The sequence below is a fragment of the Crocuta crocuta genome, unplaced genomic scaffold (genome assembly GCF_008692635.1).
Source record: "Crocuta crocuta isolate KB4526 unplaced genomic scaffold, BGI_CrCroc_1.0 scaffold330, whole genome shotgun sequence".
NCBI lineage: Eukaryota > Metazoa > Chordata > Mammalia > Carnivora > Hyaenidae > Crocuta > Crocuta crocuta.
In genome coordinates this window covers 2,746,717-2,769,491 of record NW_027530521.1, presented here as the reverse complement: position 1 = coordinate 2,769,491, position 22,775 = coordinate 2,746,717, and the positions used below count along the sequence as shown (strand labels likewise).

Sequence of the window (22,775 nt, the reverse complement as noted above, 5' to 3'; positions counted from 1 at the left end):
CCCCGGGGAGCTGACCACTGGAGAAGGGCCTAGCGCTCCAGACGACACCGGGGTGTGCGAGGGGCCGGATTGGAAGTGGGAGCCATCTCTCCAAATGTCCCTTGAACCCAGTGGAAAGGGCCTGGACATGTTGATGCAGAAGGAGCCAGGGAAGGTACCCAGTGGGGCAGACATTCAACAATTAAGGCCCGCCCACCTGTGCTGCATGGCAGGTACGGAGAGGGGACGCCCCTCTGCTTCGTCTCTGCCTTAACTGTCCTGGGAGCCTCAGGCCACTGGCTGCTGCCGCACGTGTGGACCCTGACCACCTTCACGTGGCACAGCCACCTGCCCCGGGGCTTCTCGTGGCTGCTAAGGTGCATGTGACATCCAGCGACACTGTGGCTCTGCCCAAGGGCAACCCAGATATACCAGGACTTCACAGTCCATGGGATTGGGGGCAGGGGAGGAGGCCGGGGGGCTTGACCACTGCGAGCTAGAAGCCAGACCTGAAGTTTCCTTTCCTCCTTCCCACCTTTTCCCAAAGTGTCTCCAGTCACCTCTTGGAAGATGACACCTCCAGCAATTGTCATTGGCGCCAGGTGGTGGCCAGCTCCGTAACTCCTCGGTGTGTACCCCCCTCCCCTCCCCGCTGCATCTGACATTGCACTTCCCGCCCCAGAGCAGCTCAGAGGCCTCAGGGTGGGCAAGGCTTCCCACAATCCGGGCAAAGAAAGACAGATGGCACCGGGAGGAGGGGTGGGAGATGAAGGGGCAAACCTTCATTTAACGAACAAATATTTATTGAGCCCTCCCGCAGGCCAGGTCCTAGGCTAAGTGTTCGAAACACAGCAGTGAACAAGACAGATGCTGTCCTTCCCTTATGGGGCTTGTGTTGGAAAAGGAGAAATTAATTATGCAGTTAATGATCCGTAAACAGACGCTTAACCTCACCAGAGACCTTAGGCGACCCCTAAGAACGTCACAAACATGATTAATTTTTTCACCTAAAGACTGTTTATTAAATTGGGCTCTCGGGCTAGGGCACCCAGGAAGTTATGGGTGAGCAAGGCAGACCTGGCCGGGAAGCGGGACAGGTGGCTTATTTTCCTTACATTTGACCTTTAAAAAGCAGAGGGCAGAGGAGAGAGATGCAAACACAGAGGATTTGGATGTTATCAGACACAGGCCACTGCAGCTAAGCTCAGCGAAGTCCCCCTCGGAGGGGAGCTGGGCTTTGGAGCAAGGGGCCTGACAGCTTCAATCTCTCCGGACTCGTACTGGTAACTACGCGCACTAACTCGTGTACAAGAGTTTGAGACCTAGCCCGGTGGTCGGGCGTTCAAGCTTCAGAGCAAGACAGAGTGGTTGCACTTTAGATTCCGCCAATTCCTTGCTGTGTGACCTTGGCCCTGGTTAATTAACCTCTCTGTGCCCCAGTTTCTCCATTTATAAAACGCGGATGCTAACAACACCTGTTTTTGGGCTTGGATTGAGGACTAGCTCTTATTGCAAGCTCTTGTCACAAAAGGCTGGCATAACAAACCCTGAGCAAATGCTGGAAATGCTTGTTGGAAGCTGGGGGTCTAGAGCACTTCTATGCAAAGCAGGGTTTGTGCCCTGGGGCCTGTCCGTGGACTCATTAAAAGAAGAAGATACGTAGATGTTAAAACCGAACCAAACAGGTCCCTGTCCCACAGACAGTGTGAGAAGTTCCAGTGTAGATCGCGCTTCTCACCAGAGCTGCTGGGGCAGGAGGCTCTACAATGGCCCCTGGGGGCCCCCTCACCCCCTGGCAGGCACCCTCTTGTGCAGTTCTCTTCCCCCGAGTGTGGGCTGGACCTCGTGACTTGCTCCCGATGAGAAGAATATGTGATGAGCTGTCACTTGTGAGATTAAGTTACAAAAGAATTAGATTTCATCTTGTCTGCTCCCTCTGACAAGCAGCCTGTGATGTTGCGGCTGCCCTGGGGGGGGGGGGGCGGGGGGGGGGGGGGTGTCGGTGGGGAGAGCAGCTCATGAGGAGCTGAATCCTGCCAATAACTTAGCAGTAGATCCTCCCCCAGTCAGGCCTCAAGATGACCACAGCCCCAGACAGCACGACCCTGAGCCGGAGGACCCAGCTATGCCAAGACCAGATTCCTGCCCTCAGGAACTGTGAGCTAGTGTTATTTTAAGCCACGAATTTTGGGGATAATTTGTTACACAGCACTATATAACTAATACATCTGTTCAGGAGAATTAAGGTATAAAAAATATAGGAACTACCACATATGCACCGGAATTAAAAAGAATGACAACATTGGGGCGCCTGGGTGGCTCAGATGGTTAAGCGCCTGACTCTTGATTTTGGCTGATGTCATGATCTTCTGTCTGTGAGATCAAGCCTAGAGTGGGGCTCTGCGCTGATAGGGTGGAGCCTGCTTGGGATTCTCTCTCTCCCTTTCTCTCTGCCCCTCCCCCAATCACTCACTCACACTTTCCCTTTCTCTCCCTCTCTCTCAAACTAAATAAGCATAATAAAAAAAAAAAAAAGAATGACAACCATAAGTATCAGCAAGGGTACGACACAATAGGAATGTTCGTATGTTGCTCGGAAGAAAAAACAGTAAATCACTTTGGACACCTGGAAGTTCCCTGCAAGTTAAACTTCTGTCTACCCCACAGCTCAGCAACTGCACTGGTAGGTATTCATCCAAGGAAAATGAAAATATACATTTACACAAAGACTCGAACATGAATACTGATAGTAACTTGACTCATAGTAGTTCCACACGGGGAGTAACCCAGGTGTCCAACAGCAGGAAGATGAATAAGTAAATTGTGGCTTCTTTTCACGATGGAATACTCCTCCAAAATGAAAAGAAATGAATTATGTGTACCCTTGACAATAGAGAAAAATCACAGAAATGTACTGAGCAGAAAGAGGAAGGCACGAGGCACGAGAATAGAGGGGCACCTGGGTGGCTCAGTCGGTTAAGCGTCCGACTTTGGCTGAGGTCATGTTCTCGTGGCTTGTGAGTTCAAGCCCCGCTTCGGGCTCTGTGCTGACAGCTAGCTCAGAGCCTGGAGCCTGTCTTCGGATTCTGTAACTCCCTCTCTCTCTGCCCCTCCCCCCCTTTCTCAAAAATAAATAAAGATTAAAAAATATACATACTGCAGAATTCAATTGACATCTTAACTCAGGGGGCATTTGCAAAATCTGAAGACATTTTTGCTCGTTACAGCTGGCGGGTGGAGGCTGCTACTGGATAGAGGTCCGGGGTGCCGCTCTTCATCCTCCAGCGCACGAGACAGCTTCCTACAGAATTATCCAGCCCAGGTCGGCAGCAGTGCAGAGGGTGAGAAACACCAATTTGCATGTGGTTTTAGAACACGGGACAGTAATCAGCAGTGATGGAAATCAGAACATTGGTTGCTTCTGAGAGAACTGAATAGTATGATGCATGTCAGACGTGTGGGTACAGCCTATGGGATAAAATACTTGTCAAAATTGATTATGGGTACAGCCTATGGGATAAAATACTTGTCAAAATTGATTAAGCTATACACTTAGAATATGTGCATTTCACTGCATGCAAACTGTACTTCACTAATAATTTAGATAGAAAGACAGAGGTGGAAATAGAAACTCTCTCTCTCTCTCTCTCTCTCTCTCGCTATCTCTCTCTCCTAGTAGACATTAGATAAGTCTTCCAGAGAGAAATCGGGGTGTAGCTATAGAGACTCTCCACCAACCCAAAGGCTTGATCCCCACTGCCCGTTCCCCACAGATGCCATCCTTGCACACACCCACCACTGGTTGAAGCTTCATGGCTGATGGGCTACTTGTTACCAGCCCTGTATTGGTCAGACAAGGCTGGCTGCCCTGTAACAAACAGGCCCCACGCCTAAATGGCTGAACATCATAAAAGCTGATTCCTCACGGTCTTCAAGGGTCTACTAGTTCTTCTCCAAACCTGGAGGCGCAGCCTCTGCCACCTGGTGGTCGTGCCCACCTGTGCCCTGCACCGTTCAGATATGAGCTCACTGAGTCCCCACCATAACCTTATCAGGAAGTGCTACTAGGATCGATCCCATTTTCCAGATGAGGGTGCACTGCCAACTAGTGAACCCTGGGGGCTCTATTCAAACCCCGGCTGACTCATGCCAGAGCCCTGTGCTGAGCTGCTCTGCCCTGCTCCCGGCTCCTTTCTCCATCTCCTCTCATCTCCAGCCATACTTTACTGCTCACTGGTGTTTTCCTGCCACGTACACTGATGCCCAGGCCCCTGGGTAGTCCCCAGAAATCCAGGTAGGATGGGCATAGAAATGGCCTCCTGTGCGGTGAGCTGATTCCTAGGCACAGTGTCCTTGCCTCTCGGCAAGGTCCCTTGGCTCCACACAGTTTCTGGCGATGGGTCTTCCGCTCCAGGAAAACTGCTGGTACCAAATCTCTACGTCGTGGAGGCTTACAGGCAGGTCCAGGGTCAGGCCCCGGGGGAGAATGTACTTTCAAGCTGTAAAGTTGAAATTCACTTTGAAGAAGCAGCTTGCCTTCGGGTCCAGGCACCACACAGTGTTTCCATGGCAACCCAGCCACTGCTCCATCCTTCATTACCCCTTCCAGTACCGCCTCCTCTGTTTATTACAAGTCTGGGCCCCCAGTCCCTTCTCCAACCCCCATCCCTGGGGACACACGCACTGCTCTCTTTCCCCTCCTTTGTTATTTGGAAATCAAGAAAGCTTAGTTTGTGGGTGACTGGGACACTCCCTATCCCCCTACCTGGTACCTAAGACAACTACCCGGAAAATACAATAGACTAGGGGGTCTGTCCATGAGCTAGCCTTGCTTCAGTGGGGTCAATGTGCCTCTCAACCGGGCAAGGGTGAGACACCACTGAAAATGGCTGGTAGTCACTCATTCGATCTTTGTTCAACACTTATTAAATCTCTAAATGCTGGACAGCTGCAGGAACACCACCATCCAGTCATTTCCCTTGTGGGTTGAGTGTCGCCAGTGGGGCAGAGAGTNAAAAATCTTATCTAGCATTAATCCCGTGTTGGATACAGGTGTAAGCGTTTTACCTTGGTGGGGGGGGGGGCTCCATTTAAACCTCACAGCCTCACCAGAGAGAGGTTATTATTATACCCACTTTACAGAGGAGGACACTGAGGCACAGAGGACTTAAGTCTGAAGTCACGTGGTTAACTGGATACAGAGCTGGTATTCGAACCCAAGCACACCACTCCCCGTGTCCTCTGATGCCAGCTATTCATTCATTCATTCATTCTATCAATCACTGTCTGAGACTGAGAACCTTTGNTTCGAACCCAAGCACACCACTCCCCGTGTCCTCTGATGCCAGCTATTCATTCATTCATTCATTCGTCCATTCATTCATTCTATCAATCACTGTCTGAGACTGAGAACCTTTTCTGTAGTGGAGCTCACACAAACACTAGTCCCTGCCCTCACACACTGTGTGTGTGTGTGCGGAGGGGGGAGGAGTGCGAAGGAGGGGGATTCATATAGTAATTAATGCTGTGATGGAGGCTGGCAGTGTGAGACAGTATGTGAAAGCCCATCAAAGTGCCTAGCGGGATCTCAGGGTGGATTGTGTGCATCAAAGGGAGATTCTCAGGAAGATTCAGAGGCTCTGACTTTGAGATGGGCACTCCCGGAAGTCGGGACAGCCGTCTGATGGTGGAGAGGTAGGAGAAGGGCCTTCCGGACCAAGGATGTGGCTTCAAAGTCTGAGTGTATTCAGAGACCAGCAGGTAGAGTGAAAGCTTAAAACCCTGTGAGGAGAGGAGGGACACTTGCTATTGCCGTTCTCTCAACATTTCCAGGGTAAACAGAATTCAAACAACAAAAGCAATGGGTGGGACTGGAAGCCGCAACGTGGCAGGATCCTGCCTAGGGCTGTACTTCTCGGAGGTGGTCCCTGCCTTGACTTCATTAGTCACATCACGGTGCCGGAAAGGGCAATATGGCTGCCACCTCCTGACCACTGTCTGCGTACCAGATCCTTCTCGAAGCACCACAGACTTCACCGTATTTGATCCTCACCCAACCCTATAGGTAAGTGCCCAATATCTTCTCTATTCCGAAACACCCTAATTTTAAAAAATAAAAACAGCCCAATCCTTTACGAAGGAGGAAACTGGGGCTCAGAGCATTTGAAACTACTCCCAAGAGCCTATAGCTAATATATTACCGCTCTGGAATTGGAAGCCAAGTTCACCCAAAGCCAGAGCTGAGACCACAACACTACACGACATGGGCCCTGGGGGCTGTCTCTGGATACCACGCATGAACAGGTGGAAATGGAAATACCCAACTAGGTGGTTTTGATTTGCTGGCAGACGCCGTATCATCAGACCGATAATAACCCCACCCCCCTCCCCATGCAGTTGTCTGGGGTTTTGTTTAATGAACTGTCTGGATGATCGGGCATCAGCTTTGTTACTGCTCTCAGTTTTGAATCTGGGCTTGACATTCTTTGTGCAGAAAATGCATTTCACTTGTGACAGGAGTCAAGACAACGGCAAGACGGTATTGTAACCTCATCAACATCCAGCATAAGTGTTATTTCAAAGCCAGGATGTCTTGAAGGTCAGAGAAAAGCCCTCTGGTCTGGGGCTCAAACTCAGTCTTGCCACCCCAACCACCCCAGCCTATCCTTCCTCTGCTGCCGCCATAGCAGGGCTGTTGGCAATGGGTTTGCCTCAGAGCACAATCTCAGCCAGTCTGTATCTTTCAGAATTTCCACCTGCTCCCCACTCACCGTATGGGTTTCCTGGGTCCTTACGCGGCCGACTGCGGCTCAGGTCATGATCTCAACAGTTTGTGAGTTCGAGCCCCGTGTCAAGCTCTGTGCTGACAGCTCAGAGCCTGGAGCCTGTTTCACATTCTGTATGTCCTTCTCTCTCTGCCCCTCCCCTGCTCGTTCTGTCTCTCCTTCTCTCTGTCTCTCTCCCTCAAAAATAAATAAGCATTTTAAATAATTGTTAAAGGCTGAGAAATCTGGTTATATGCCAGTTTCCTTGACACCGAATTCAAGATCTTCTTTCAGAACAGCTACAGGATTTTTTTGATTCTGTAGTGCTTGGTAATCGATGAAACTATGGACAAAAGCAACCGTTTTTAACCTTGTCCTTAAACCAATCTATTACAAGCAAAAGCCAAGGTACTGAAATTTGATACCTGTCTTCTTAATCCATTTAAAAAATCAGTTCGAGCACACTCAAGGTTATTCTGATAATAATACCTCCTTCACACATCTGCATTCTGATAAGCTTTTCTTAGTGGGAGAGAAAGGAGGTAAATTCTGTAAAGCCCCTGAGCATGTGAATATCACCCATCGAAAGTGCTACAGTGTGGCGTAAAAATGCAGAGAGCCCCTAATTGAAGACCGCCATCTACATCTGCGCGGGCACTTGGAAAGCACATCATTTTCTAAGCTGGTGGTTTAAACGACAGCCACGTTGTAAAGTGTGGCTTCAACACAAGACAGTGACTGTCTTATTAGATTCTCCTTATATTTTGCTTTTTAGCCCAAGTCCTCCCATTTCTATCCAATAAAACAGAAATCAGCACATACTTGTTGCCCACAAACTACATATTTACTTACCCTTAAAACCATGGAAGATGCACGAATAAGTCCCTGCCCTCAGGAAGCTTATCATGCCATGGTGGAAATGAGGCGTTCCATAAATGGGGAATATGCATACGTTTTTGCTAGAACTCTCGTGTCCCCACGCCAGACATGACTAATCAGTTAAAGCATTATTTCCTGCTCTGCTCTGCTGCAGCCTGTTCTGCTCAGGGCTCTGAGAAGCCACTACAAATTAGTAGAAATTGGTATACAAGGTGGAAGTTACATGCTTTCCCTGATGCACAGTTATAAAAAGAGAAGTAAGTATAGAAGGCAATCTTAAAGGGCCATATGTCTAGACTAGGTGCTATAACTGGCTATGGAAGAGGTCCTTACCATCAGTCAGGTCAGAGAAGGCTTCCTGAAGTAGGTGCTTCAGCCCAACATTCAAGGGTATCTACAGATAGGAGGGGCAGGGGGAACTCAGATGGAGAGAATGGAGCAGTGTGGGCACACAGGGTGCACACTCGAGGCGTGGGGACCCCTGTGTCATTGTCACTGAATTGTGGGGATTAAATCTCATAATCCAGGCATTTGGCAAATCAGCCACAGAGAAACACTGGGATTGGAGAAATGGCTTTGCAAAGGGATGGTGAGGCCAGGTCATGAAGGATCTCGAATAGCCAGCCAGAGAGTCTGAATTCTAGTTTAAAAACAGTGGAGAGACTCGGGTAGCTCGTGAATAGAATGACAGACATGAGCATTATGTTCAGGAAATCAGAGGAGCAGGTGCATGCAGGAGGGACTGGAGGCGAGAAGGCCAGCCCAGAGCCAGCTGAGGGGAAGCGAGGGGCCGGGCCACGGTATGAAAATGAAAAATGAAAGCAGCATGCATCTGAGGGCTGCGGTAAGGGAGCGGCACCTCCATCACTTGCCTCTCGCGTCTCCTTCCTTAAAAAAGCTTCATCTCTGAGGGTCACTGAATGTCCACGGCCATGGAAATGCTTAGGCAACTGATTCTCCTGTGTGACTTTTGTGAGAGACAGCAAGGGACAGGACCAACGGATGGCTTCTCACATTGCACTCCCAGCAGGCATTTCAGCAGCCTCGGAGCTGGTGAGTATCAGCCGTAGGCGCAGCCGTTAACTGTTAAATGGGGTGCTGACCTATCAGATCTCCCTCCTGCACCACGTGGGCCACCTTCCGGTACTCTACCACCTGCCACAAAAAGGCGATTGGATCGTGGAAGGTCAGTAATATCAGAATATTTGGCTCCAAGTTACTGTAAACGTCAAACAGATTTCCTCGGCTCATTTCAAGCTTTTTGAAATGAGAAAGACCGCCGAACTTTCCTACCCACAAGTGTGTCTGGTACAAGCACGTATCAGAAGCTGTAAGATGTGCAGACCACCTTGCTGGAGGCTGGACCAAACGGAAACCCTGCGAGGGGCTAAAACCAGTTTCTGAACATCAAGCCTTGTGCAAACTGGGGTTTATCATTGCTGGCCCTGACCTTTGCCAATGCGTACACCCTCCCTCTGCTGCGCAGACCCCACCTTTGTTATAATTATCAGGTTGGAAATAGCAGCTAACGTTTATTGAGTGCCCTATCAGTAAGGGTTTGGGCAAGAACAGAAGGCACAAAGTAGGTCACTGAGGAGAGTGTGGGAGATTAAGGAAAACAACGCGAGATGTGGAATCTCCCGGAGCCAGCGGAAGCAGGGCATGGGCAGGGGGAGGCTGGGAAATGGGGACGGGTTTGGGCGGGCGTGGCAGGGAGGGGAGAGGGATGCGGAGAGTGGACTGGACGCAAAGGGATGATGTCCAGCCTGGCGCTTCAGTTCTGGGCACTGTCGAGCTGGATTATGTGATTTAATCCCCACGATGCAGTGACAATCACACAGTTAATAGACGGCCACACTGAGACGCAGACAGGTGAGGTCACTAGCCTGCCACCACCCAGCAGGCAGGGCGCAGACTGAATCTGGGAGCCCGGCCCTTCCTGTCCCCCTCGCCTCGACTAGTACGGAACGTTAAATCACTTTACTAGAGTCGTTTCGATGACAACTTAATTATTAATACTACTTATTAATCCAGTAGTCAGTTCACATACTGTAGCCATTAGCTCAGCCCCCCGAAGGCCGCGTGGAGGAGTCAGAGGAGCTTGGTATCCAGTGTGGCTGCGGTCAGAGTCAGCCTTCTCCTCTGCTCCCGAGGAGGTGGGGGCCCGGATGTGACTCCGCTGGGGACAGCCTGCGCAGCTGTGTCCATTGCCTGGATCTCAGGCAGTGGCCCAGGGAACTGCAAACACAGCAGAGGCCTCAACCCCGCCAGGCCCTGCCTGGTCCTCCTATGGCCTTTGGAGGTAATGGATTCAATGTGCGCCCTCCTTAGAGCCCCACGTTTCCCTAAAACGAAGAATTCCAGAAACACTACGGGGCAGACAACTGCTGACTTCACTAGCAGTTGGCTCATCTGGTCTTCTTAACGATGATTAAGTCCATCATTTATTCACTCTACCACTGTGTCCTCACCCCGCACCCTACTGGCCTTGTGAGGGAACTAAGAATCAGTCTGGCACCTTCGACTCTGTTGGGCACATGGCCCTCACTCTGCAAGCTTCCCAACTTGATTCCATGGTCCATCATTTCCACAGCACCCCTTAGTCTCAAGACCCCCCTTGCCTTCCCATCCTTCCCTGATGCCATGTGGTAAAACCCCAACATTGATGAACGTGCGACAGCGCAATGCCTTCCCTGGACTGGATCCATGAAACATTCATGGTCGGCAACCTCAAACTGGCTCCCAGCCCTGCCTGGCAATTCCACGGTTTCCCCAACTCCTCCCCCGAGCCCACATTTTGGAACCTGTCTCTTGCCTCAGGCTTTTTCCACAGACAAAAAAGGAAGCCAAGAGAATGGAGACCCCTTCAGGCAAACCCTGGCTGGACAAATGCTGTGGCCACCTGGTCCCGTTAACACCGCGGGAGGTGCAACCCCTTTCTCCCCCTCCAAGTCCAGTCCTTCCATCCAAGCTTGGCACCCGTCCCCATGGCATTTGTGGGAGCCTGACCCCACAATTTTCCATCTCTCTCTTCCTTTGTCTTGAACGTTCACCTTTCTCTTTCAGCTGGCCCCTCACCACCTGCTTTTATATGCGCTCAGCATTGCAATGACTTCTTGTCCCCTGATTGGCTACTGTCCCCGCCCTCTCAGCCACACGCCTCAAAAGAATTGCCTGTGCTCATTTCCTCACTTTCCATCCATGTAGCAAGCCACTCCCAAAGGGCCCCGTCAGCCCACTGAAGGCCGCTGTTAGTCTCCAAGGTCATTGATGACCTTCACCCTCTAATTCCTATGGATTTTTTCAGTCTTACCTTACTTGGCTTTTCCACGGCAGGTTCTCAGTTCATGATTCCCTTCCTCTTAAAAGGCTTTTTCTCCTGTTATTCCTCATCTTTGACATTCCCTTCTCCACGTTCTCCTCCTTCCCCTCTGGCCACTCCTCTGGCTCATAGAGTGTCCAGGCGCTTTTCCCTCTCATTCTGCTCTCTTCCTGGGTGGTCTCAGCCACGCTCCTGGCTGTGACCGCCGCTTCCTACAGACGACCCCCCCATGTACATCTTCTGCTCCCCAATATACGTCACAGCCATACTGTGGGCTCCAGACCTGCCAAATCACTGGCACGACCGACATCTCCATGCAGAGAGTGCAAAGATTCCTTGTGCTCTCCCCGCGCAAAAGTGACCTCATGAATTCAAATCCATGACCTCATTTTTGTTGACAGTTCCCTGTCTCGCTAATTGCTAGCACCATCCAGCTAGGTAAGTGAAAACCTTGGGTGTCACCCCTAACTCTTCCTTCTTCCTGAAACCCACACCCAACCCATTGGCAAAGCCCGTCAATCTATTTCCTTTTTTTTTTTTTAATTTTTTTAAACTGTTTTATTTATTTTTGAGAGAGAGATAGAGACAGCACGAGCAGGGGAGGGTCAGAGAGAGAGGGACACACAAAATCTGAAGCAGCCTCCAGGCTCTGAGCTAGCTGTCAGCACAGAGCCCGACAAGGGGCTAGAACCCACGAACCGTGAGATCATGACTTGAGCCGAAATCAGACACTTAACCGACTGAGCCACCCAGGTGCCCATCAATCTATTTCCTAAACATCTTGTCAAAACACTGCCACCATCAGACTGGCCCAAACTGTGGTCGTGGTCGCTCTTCTCCAGGGCTTCCCATGGTCTCTCTTCCCACTCTTCCCCATCTGGAAGGAGGGTTTCACAGCCTTACGATGGCCATGTGACACCTCACTGAAGACCTTTCAGTAGCTTCCATTGCTCTTGGGCTAAATATCCAAACATTTCCAGTGGCCCCGGAAGACCCTGGGTAGCCCTGCCCTAGTCTGACTGCCTCCTTCACTTTACTCCCTCCTGTGACCTTTGTACTCTATCCACTTCAACCTTCATCCAATCCCTCCTGAGTGGTATTTCTTCTTTCCACAGGGCCTTTGCACATGCCCCATGCCTAGAAGACTTCAAATGTCATCCCCAACACCTTCACCTAGTAAATACCACTAACTATCAGAGGGGTATGCAAGACAGTTCGTTTGGGACATGGGATGAAAATAACAGAATTTCATTCCCTACTTTATTTTTATTTCATCATTTTAAAAGGTCCATTTTGTGCATGTTTTATTATGCACACAATACATTATATTAGTAAAGTATATTATATATAATATATATATTAGTAAAGTAATACATGTTTAAGTATATATATGCTTATAAAGAATTAAATAGACACGTATATTATACACTCTCAGAATTTTTCTTACTGAAAAGAGGTCTCCAAAAATGTTGACATCAGAGCAGTAATCAGCCATCACTTCCGGGGAGGGCCTCTACCTCCCTGAGCGCACCTACCACAGCTGTAGATAACTGGGATGAACATGTCTACTGCTGGAATTTGAGGTGAAGGTCAAGGGCGTGGTCTGTCTGGTTCCTGCAGTGTCCCCGGTGCTCAGTGCTGTATATATAGTGGGTGATCAAGAAGTATTTTTAGAATGAATGACTGTCCTAGAAGTGGAATGTTCCTGCTTTCCTTCCTTTCCTCACAGGAGCCTTTTCCTTTCTCACATCTGGAATATTTTTAACGAACTCTCTTTCCTACAAAGAAAGTCACTGCTTTCGTAAAAGATAAATAAAAAACAAACAAACAAAAAAACTGATGGAGAGATACTTAAAATATACTCTGAGTAGCTCCAGGTGCTGAGTCTGCCTGGTGCTTTCAAAATTCATCAGGGGCGCCTGGGTGGCTCAGTCGGTTAAGCGTCCGACTTCGGCTTAGGTCATGATCTCACTGTTCGTGGGTTCGAGCCCCACGTCGGGCTCTGTGCTGACAGCTAGCTCAGAGCCTGGAGCCTGTTTCAGATTCTGTGTCTCCCTCTCTCTCTGACCCTCCCCTGCTCGTGCTGTCTCTCTCTCTCAGAAATAAATAAAAAACATTTAAAAAATTCAAAAGTCATCTCGTTCAGTCTTGAATATTACCTTCGAGAACCTTGTCACCATCCCTGCCTGTTGATGAGGAAAGCAGGACTCAGAACGGTCAAGGTCATTTAGCCGGAAAATGGTGGAGGAGGAGGAATTCAAATTCAGCTTTGGGGTCTGTGCCTAATCTGCTTCCGATTCTATCTCAGCAGCTTGGTCATAAAATGAACGTTTTCATCCGAAGAAGCAATTTCCTCTTTCAAGCAATCTCAAAACACTAGATGGTTATGAACCCCGCTAATTCTGCTGTGCATCCAGGAGCAAATGCACGTCCACCGTGTGGGGGTTCCGCTGATGTTCATTCCTTTCTGTGCTGTTTCTGCGTGTTTTGCAACGAGGCTGTAGCGCAAAGGGCGGTGGTCATGGTGCTACTTGAAGGGTCCGTTCACTTGCAGGGTAAAAGTTGGGCTCATCAGATGGCGCGCTTGGAGGGACAGTGCCCCAAAGCTCTCCAGACCACATTGTGGTTTTGCTGTGGAGTTTCGTGCCTTGATGTGTCACACTGCCTTCTCTGTGTCTCTCAGATGGACTCCTTGCCTTTTCTTCTAAGTGAAGCGACAGAGCCGGAAACGGAAATGCATCTCAAGATGCCGGGGGTGGGGGGGCAGGGGGTGCTTTGGGAAGGGAGGAGGGCCCGAACGCACGGAATGAGCAAAGAGCCAACAGAAATCACTCCACACTTAGAGCTGTTGCCTTGATGTCTTCTACCTGCCCAGCCACACTGCTTCCCCGCAACCTTACCTTCATCTTCAAATTCTGTCCTCTCCAAAACGGCATTCACCACTCTGTTTGAAAAGCAAAGTCTTCACTATCCTGCCTCAGTAAGCTACACCCCTCTCCTCATGCCTTTTTTGGCAGCCAAGTCCAAAACCGTGGCCTATGATGTGCTTTTCAAGTAGAACGTAGTCTCCGTGAGCATTAGCCCAGTGGCCTCGCAGCTGAAGGTTTTTAAACTGTCTCCGATATTAGCCAAGAGAATGGAGACTGACCATCCATCCATCCATCCTCTGACTCAGGCAGCCATTCAGCATTTCCCCCTCACCTCTCTGGCCATCTGCCAGCCCTGCTCAATTTCTCTACAAAGAATCCGTCCGTCTTGGACTTAATGAATGGAGGGCAGGGAGTGGGGCACCCACGAAATACATCAAATTACCCTGACGTCTCCGCCAGATGGAGGAAGACTCAATTTCACAAAATTCCCATAGGACACTCTTCCCCTTTTATTTATTCGTAGTCATATTCATGTATGCACCTCCTAACTCTTTGACTCTAATCTGTTCATGAAAACATGCTGGCTAGCAATTTTCAGTGAGCAGTCACTCGTCTTCTGTTAAATGAGAAAAGTTATAATGCGTTCCAAATCCACCCAGAAACCTCAATCAACCTCCCCAAATATCACCGTTAACACTCTTAAACACCATGTACAAAAATCTCTCAGGAATTTTCTATAATATAAATCAATTAAAACACCCTTCACTTAATTAGCACATAGGGAACTCTTCGGTGGGAAGGTTTGCGTGTGTGTGTGTGTGTGTGTGTGTGTGTGTAGCAAACTAACTCCACGGTGGACCAAGGCCCCTGCTCCTGGAATTGCACTGGCCCGATAACATCAATACATAAGGAAACGGCACTGAAAGATAGTAAATACCACCTCAATAGGACCCCCCGCCCAGGTACATGAGTGAAGCAGACTGGGACCCACGAAGGGCTAAAAGTTCTGGGGGGACAGGGTGGGGAACTTGACAGCGATAACAGGCAATGTATTTAGAGGGTGAGGCAGCAGGTGCAAACAGGCTAGTACAACAAGGGAGCCAGGGCTGCACACTCGGCTCTCGTATTTTAAGACTCACAAGCAACGCAATGTTTTTTTTACAGGTGTGCCCTGTGGCTCTATTGTAATGGCCGTTCCATAGAGAGAGGAAATGTTCGCTAAAAACTTGCCAGATACTGATGAGTATTTTAAAATTGAGAGCTTGTATTTTTAAAAAATGAAAAGCCTAGAAAACACCGCAATAAAATACCACTTCCCACCCACTAGGATGGTTGTAACAAAAAACGATAAAAAGGAAAACAGCAAGTGCTGGCAAGGATGTGAAGAAATCAGGTCTCACACATCGCTGGTGGGAATGTAAATAGTGCGGCTGCCGTAGAGACAGGCTGGCGTTTCCTCAAAAAGGTAAACATGGAACTAGCAACTGATCTAGGAGTTCCACTCCCAGGTATATACTTGGGAGAACCGGAAACAGGTTCTGTGCAGGAATGTGTGCCGGGGCGCTGTTCATAAGAGCCGTAAGGTAGACTCAACCCAGGTGTCCCTCAGCTGATGAATGGACAAACCAAATGAGGCATTTGCAGATGGTGGAAAATCAATCAGCCACAAAGATGAAGTTGGGATACAGACCATGACATGCATGAACCTTGAGCACATTATACGAAGTGAAAAAAGCCAGACACGAAAGGGCACATGGTTTAATAATTCCAAGTATGTCAAATGCCCAAAATAGGCGAATCCATGAAGACAGAAAGCAGTCTGGTGATTGTCAGGGACTGGAGGAGAGCGAGAAATGTCTGCTTAATGGGTCCGGAGTTTTCTTCAGGGGTGATGAAGATGCTTTAGAGCTAGATGCAGGTGAGAGTGATGTGACGGTGTGATTTGTACTCTTTAAACTAGCTCATGAATTTCACCTCCGTTTTTACAAAAGCTTTGAAAACAACTGTAACTTTTGGATCACCAGCTCCCCGTACATAGGCATTGATCGACGTTTGATACACGAATGAATAAATGAAAGAGTGAAACTGTCCAGGGTCTACGGTTCCCTGCTTGCCCCAGGGACACTGACCTTTCCGTAGATCTTCCTAAGTATTAACCTCCTAAGTAAGGTTAATATCACAGGACCTTTGCACGGCTTCATTCTTCTGTCTAGAGCTCCTCACACCCCTCCCCATTGCCCTGATTAACTTCCCTTCAAATCCAGCTCTCAGCTTGGCCATTAGTCTCTCCAGAAAAGCTTTCCTGGACCTTCCTGACTGGATCAGTTCCACCTCACCCTCTCATAGCACTAGAACTTTCTCCTTGGGTCAGTTACCACAACCACATCTTCATTTATCTGTGCTTTTCTTCTCCATCACAACACAAATTTCATGAGGGCTGAGAATGGATAACTGTGTTGTTGAGGAGGGAGTGGCCACTGCTGCATCCCCACCTCCAAGCATGGTACCTGGCACATAATATGTGCTCAATAAACACAATTGAGGGAGGATGGAGGTGAGAGGGAGGAAAGTATCCACCCTTTTCATCTGTTTTGCTTTAGAAATCTACAAACACTGGAGCACCTGGGAGGCTCAATCAGTTGAGCGTCCAACTCTTGATTTCAGCTCAGGTCATGATCTCACGGTTTGTGACATCAAGCCCCGCATGAGTGTCTGTGCTGACAGTGCAGAGCCTGCTTGGGATTCTCTCCCTCTCCTTTTCCCTCTCTTTTTCTCTCTCTCAAAATAAATAAATAAACTTTAAAAAAAAAGAAATTTACTAACACTTCATTTCTTGACAGACCAGCTATAAAGAGCCCTTTGTATGCAAGTGTATGTTGACTCTGACATGTCCCTATAGAAAACCTTAGCTCTTTAAGCCTATCCCTGGGAAGCTATTCTCCTTTGTCTCAAAGCAAAGTTTCCCAGTGTTTGTATGCAAGAAATCAGCTATGGACACAGCGAAGGCAGTAACACTGGGGCAGAAGTGAGAGACGGACTGTTAGTGGTCACTGGGAGACTGAAGGTCAAATAGTGTGGATCATCTATGGGATTCTGATTTCTCCTGCCGGCCTCCCACTCTGGGATGGCCGGTTACTCTTTCTCTCACCCCCTCTTTGTCTTCTGGGTCTGCTGCTTCCTCATCTGACCAGCCCCTCCCCTTCCTTCTGGCTGTGCCTTACACCCCCCTGATTTCTCATTTGTGTGTTTCTTCCATGGGGTTCTGATGGCCCGTCTACTCCTCTTTGTGCATCGCAGGTATTCGATGGTAACCAGGACCAGCATCTGAAGATCTGAAAATTTCTAAAGATACAGCAATCTTTACTCCCGGAATTAACGCGAAGAGAAGAGCCGGGCACCTGAATTCTCTACTAGCTCTATCAGAGGAGAAACGAGGAAGGGAGAGGGATGGGAGGGTCTGGGACCTGCCCCCTGGGAAGGGATTGGGGACAGACACCTAGGGTCCTCATCGTATCTGGAAGGGCCTGGTGTCTCCTGTGGGTGGGTGCTCATCTCTCTGAAATAATCTATGCTAATTTCTTGATGAAAAATTCATACTGTCTTCCATGTTGCTAAGCAACCAGCCCAAACATGTTTACTGTGTAAATCTCTCTGGAGGGCCCTGGGCTGCACCCAGCGCCTGAGTGTGATGGGCATAAGAGGAGACAAAGCCGTCCAAAGCTTTGGGAAAGGTTTCTGAAGCTGACCTGCAAAAATGCTTCTTTTTTGACACTTTTATGCCCTATCTGGGGAAACACAGTGGCCCAGGTGTAATTTTGACTAGCTTTTTTTTCTGCGAATCTCCAGCCTGCGGTCAAAAGTGTGGGCTCAGAAGCCAGGCTTCCTAAATTTGATTCCCAACCCTGCCACCCAATGTTACTTCAGTGTGCTGTGTTCTATTTCTCCCCTCTGTAAAATAGAAATAATAATTACGCATATTTCATAGGGCGATTCTGAGGACAAAATTCATATGATTAAAGAGGGCCTGGCACACATATAATAAACACCGCAAAATGTTAGTTAGACTATCACTATTGCTTATTACTCTATGGAAATGCTTCCCTTTTATTTTTGTCTGTTTAATAATACGAACAGAGAGTTTGCCAGACAGGAGATCAGCTGAGAAATGAATCCTTTAAAAGGGTAAGAATGCATGGAGGTCAGGCCCTCCAGCACCCCCCAGAGCCACTCTCGTTTCAGGAGTGAGGTTAGCAGCTCGTGGGGCCTCTTCTGACCACTGAGGCCCAGGGGAGACCTCGGCAGAGCAGGGGGCCAGAACAGGAGAAAGCTCTTTGAACCGAAGGTGGGGGAGGTCCCCCCCCAAGGGCTACCCAAGACCCTGCACCTGCCCCATCACGAAAGCAGTGTGACTCGCTTCATGGCGATGGCTGGCCGGCCTCCTTGGCTGTGTTCTCACTTATCAGGAAGAGCACGCGCCCGTCTCTTCATCGCTGTATCCCAGCGCCTAGCAGGTGCTCATGAACTTTTAATGAATGAACTTATTAGCTAACGAATGCAGCATATGGGCTCTGAGCCCTCCACACCCTGATAAGTATGAATTCAGACACGTGAGCTGAGAGGAAGTTGCCCCGGGGGTCTAAAGAAGAGGTGATGGCGGCAGGAGGGCTGATATGGCCACACGGGGGGTCTCGAGGCCCCAGTCCCACGAAGGAGGCGGCCGCAGGAGTAGCAGCAGAAAGCAGATGGGGCCAGGGAGGTAGCATGTGATGGGCCACCAGAAAAGGAGGGCCACGTCTCTTGTGTACAGACTGGAAGTCCTCCTGGTAATAAAACTTGTGACTTGATCCCAAATTCATGTTCACAAACATGGTCTCACAACACGAAACATTTTAATGGCAGCTTTACTGAAGTGTAGCCATACAAAGAAAAGTGCGTAAATCAGAAAAGGAGGGGGGCGCCTGGGAGGCTCAGTCGGTTAAGCGTCTGACTTCAGCCCAGGTCGTGATCTTGTGGTCACGAGTTCGAGTCCCCCGTTGGGCTCTGTGCCGACAGCTCAGAGCCTGGAGCCTGCTTCCGATTCTGTGTCTCCCTCTCTCTCTGCCCCTCCCCCACACATGTTTGGTCTCTTTCTCTTTCAAAAAAAAAAATCTTTTAAAGAAGGCAACAGGGCAAACACGGTTGGGGAGCAAAATCAGACACTAAAACCAAAGCTTTCTGAAAACAGGGTCCCATCTCCTGCTAAGTGGCAGGCAACAGGGGCACTGAGCTGTGGGAAAAGGCACTTCTCCCTGCTCACTCTTTATTATTTAGGTTGGCCCAAAGCAGGGCTTCTGAAGGCACCCAGACGCAAGGTGAGTGAAAGCCAGTGCGAGAAGGAAATTCAGGGGGAAGGATCCCAGGGGCCTGGCCACCTTTCACTAAGTAGATTCTGAAACAGTAGTGAAGGGAAGACACGCACGCACACACACACACATGCACACACACACACGCACGCACACACACACACACAGACCCTTGTTCTGTTCTCTGCTCTGTCTCCTCATTCAAGCTGCCAGGTCACTGCAGTCACCAAGCTTCGAAAACGGCTGACAACAGTGAGGGAGGTCCCAAGCAGCTCTGCCAGACCGTGGGCAGACAACGTCTGGATCCCCCACGGACCCGGACCCGAAAGGACTGCACCCGGGGGAGGGGGAGGGGGCAGGGCTGTCTCAGGAGGCAGGATGAAGGATCCAGAGCATGTAGTTTGGAAACGCACAGATCAACTATGACTGGAAGCCAGGGGAGGCATGAAAGGTGGCGACTGAGGGCTTCTACACTCGCTCTCCTGCAACTCAGTAGAGATTCGGGGCCTTTCTTGTTCCCCGGAACCCCGTGCACGCTTCCTCAGGACGTGTGCAGATGAAAGACATCAGACTGCCGAGGACCATCTAATAACACCACCTTGTGAAACGGCTGTGTGTGCGCCTCCTCATCCACGCACTCCCTAACAGGACCCGGCAGGGGGTTTAATAAGTACCATGATTTAGAACCGGTGATCAACGTAAATGATACTACAGTGGCAGCTGCCTTGAAACGACCTGTGATTCCCTTGGGGACCAAGTCACAGACGCTGTTAACACTCCTGAGGCGTGTTGTGGGTATTCCTGCTCACAGGAAATGCTAAGTTCCAGTCACTGAAGTTACTGAAAATAAAGGTGTACTTTTTTTTCCTGTCCAATACCAGGAACCTCTTAAATTCTCTCCACAGAACCCATGGGGAGGTCTTGGGTTAAGAACCCCCCAGGGAGGGGCAGTTAAGCGTCTGACTTGGGCTCAGGTCATGATCTCATGGTTCGTGGGTTCGAGCCCTGCATCGGGCTCTGTGCTGACAGCTCAGAGCCTGGAGCCTGCTTCAGATTCTGCGTCTCCCTCTCTCTCTGCCCGTCACCCACTCACATTCTGTCTCTCTCTCTCTCTCTCTCAAAAGTAAGTAAACATTAAAGATAAATGAATAAATAAATAAATAACTTTTTAAAAAGAGCCCCCAGGGGAAAGTTCTCCTCAAAAACACTACAAACTTCAACTTCATCCAACCATTTGGGGCCCGACTGTCCAAGGCACTTTTCCAGAAGCCACAACCGGTGACTTACAGAGACATGGGGGGTGGGGGGTGTCCCTCTCCATCCGACAGACATCCGGTTCTCAGTGTACAGGCATCTGGGACCCAGTTCCCCTGCCCTGTGCCCTCCTTTCAAAGGACACCTTCAGAGAGCCTTCCCCAACTCCTCCCCCCCTTACAAATGTGTGCCACTTCCATCGCCCCGCTGTCACCTGCCACCCCTCACACCACCTCCTGTACTTATTTTGAAACGTCAGTTGTGTTTTCTCTCGTCCATCTGGGCCAGGGGCTGAGTCTGAGCACAATGGCAGCCAGACCAGCACAGTGAGATCTCTCCTGTACCACATCGGGGCCTTGGGCTTGGCCTTGGTTGCTCAAATCCCCGTCACGGAGGGAACCAGCAGAGGGAATGCGGAGGAAGGGGTCTCATGTACCAATAAATGCTTCCTGTGCCCCTGCAGAGCCAGCACAGGGTTACAAAGGCAAGATGTGTGCACGCACATGTGCAGCCACAACTCGAGCCAGAGTCCCTAGTCTCCAGACACGGCGATACCTTTATTTGTCCAGTTTTTTACTAGACACCTAGTCGGTTCCAGCCACTGAGGAGGTGCTGGGAATAAATAACATACAAGTAAGCGGATATGGAAGATCACATCCAGTTACAACAGGTATTATGAAAGAATTGGAATGAACAATAGGGAAGAAGGTAACGAGGTGGGGGAGGGGGAGATACTCTATTACATGTGGCAGGAAGGGGCGCTTGGGTGGCCCAGTCGGTTAAGCATGTGGCAGGAGACAAAATCCTCCTGAGAACGTGAAATTTAAACAGAAAGAGTGTGGACAGTCAGAGGAAAATGGCCATGAGGACCTGGGGGGTCTTTAAGAAGGATCAGAAATCCAGGGAGAGTGAGATTTCAGATGATTGGGAGAAGGGGCATGAACTTGGCTTGGAGAGGTAGGCACCTGCCAGGTCAAGTGCACGAGGGAGTGGAGTGGCTCAACAGCCAGGATTCCAGAAGCAGACCAGCTTGGCTAGAATCCATCCCAGCCCTAAAACTTCTCTAGCTCTGTGGCCTTGGGCAAGTCACTTACCCTCTCTGAGCCCTAGCTTCCTCATCTTTAAGTAGGGATCATCACATGTGTGCTCCATTGAGCTGTTAAATGCATTAAGAATAAAGCACTTAGAATGGTGCCTGACAGAGCGCATATGCCTGCAATGGTTTGCTATGACTTGTGCCACGTTCATTGAGAAGTTGGGCGGGGAGGTGGGGGGTGAGCCAAGGAGATGCATGCCTGGGTTGTCTTTAACAGATTCTTGGCCATTGTCTGGGCTACTGGGCATCAATAAAACCGAATTGGGAGGGATCCCAGAGGTCATTTACACCAAGTCCTTCTCCAGTGCTTCTCTTTGGGGACGGGAGGGGACAGTGCCTGAGAGCCACCTCTGTGACAGGCGGAATGGCCTTCCCCTAATGCTGGGTGGGAGAAAAGGTTGAGAGGCAGCCGGCTACAACTTCTGCAGGGTTCCCCCCACCCCCTCCGCCCCCAGAGGGTGCAGAGCCCATACTCCCACCTCAGATGGTTCTGGGACCCATGTCCCAGTGCCCAGCTGGCTCCCATTCCTGCCAGAGTCAATGTCACTTTTCTCGGATTGGAAGTGCCTCAAGGACAGCAGCCATTTCCTTCCACTCGCACTAGCCGGTGACTGACACAGGCCCCCCTGAGCAAGCGCGGAGTCTCAGAGCTTTTGAATAATTGATTGGAAGAAGGAAGGTGGAATCAGCATTTGTGTGCCTCTCTCAGACCTATGAGCTCGGGAAAGAATCTAGAGGGCCTTGGGAAGTCATCAAGACAAGCCCCCACCCAGGGCCAGCCTTCCTCAAACACCCTAGATAGACTTCCTCCGGGTCCCCAGAGGGCATTTTACGCTCCCCACCTCGAGGAATGCTGTCTGGAGTGCACAGCCTATGGCCGGGGCTCTTCTGCAAACCTCTTCCTAGACTCCTTCGGCCACACTGTACAATGGGGACACCACCCATTCCCTGCCCAAAGGGGCTCTGGGTACAAGCCAAGGTATGGGATAAAAGCCCTCCTGCGTCCAGGGACATCTTCGGAGTGATCTTAGGGGAGGGCACGAGGGAGGGGGCGAAGGCCNCGCCGAGATCCCGCCGCGCCCCGGGAGGCCCGAGGCGCCGCCCGCGCTCACCTGTTGTGCGGACCGGAGCACGCCGGGGTTCGCCTTCTCCGGATCCGGGTCCCGCTCGCGCTGCAGCCCCTTCTTGGGATGCATGTGCCGGCACAGGCAGGTGACCCCGCACAGCGCGAGGATGCTGGTGGCCGTGCCTAGCGTGGCGCCCAGCGCG

General features: G+C 50.1%; 1 protein-coding gene across 1 annotated transcript in view; it reads right to left on the bottom strand.

The window, feature by feature from the left end:
* Window positions 1-22,724, bottom strand: part of SYT13 (synaptotagmin 13) — a 38,489-nt gene extending 15,765 nt beyond the window's left edge. The window contains exon 1 of the mRNA XM_077767506.1: window positions 22,619-22,724. Within this exon, the coding sequence (XP_077623632.1) occupies window positions 22,619-22,702 (84 nt within the window). The 5' untranslated portion in view covers window positions 22,703-22,724. The remainder of the gene's footprint in view (window positions 1-22,618) is intronic.
* Between the last annotated feature and the right edge of the window lie 51 nt (window positions 22,725-22,775).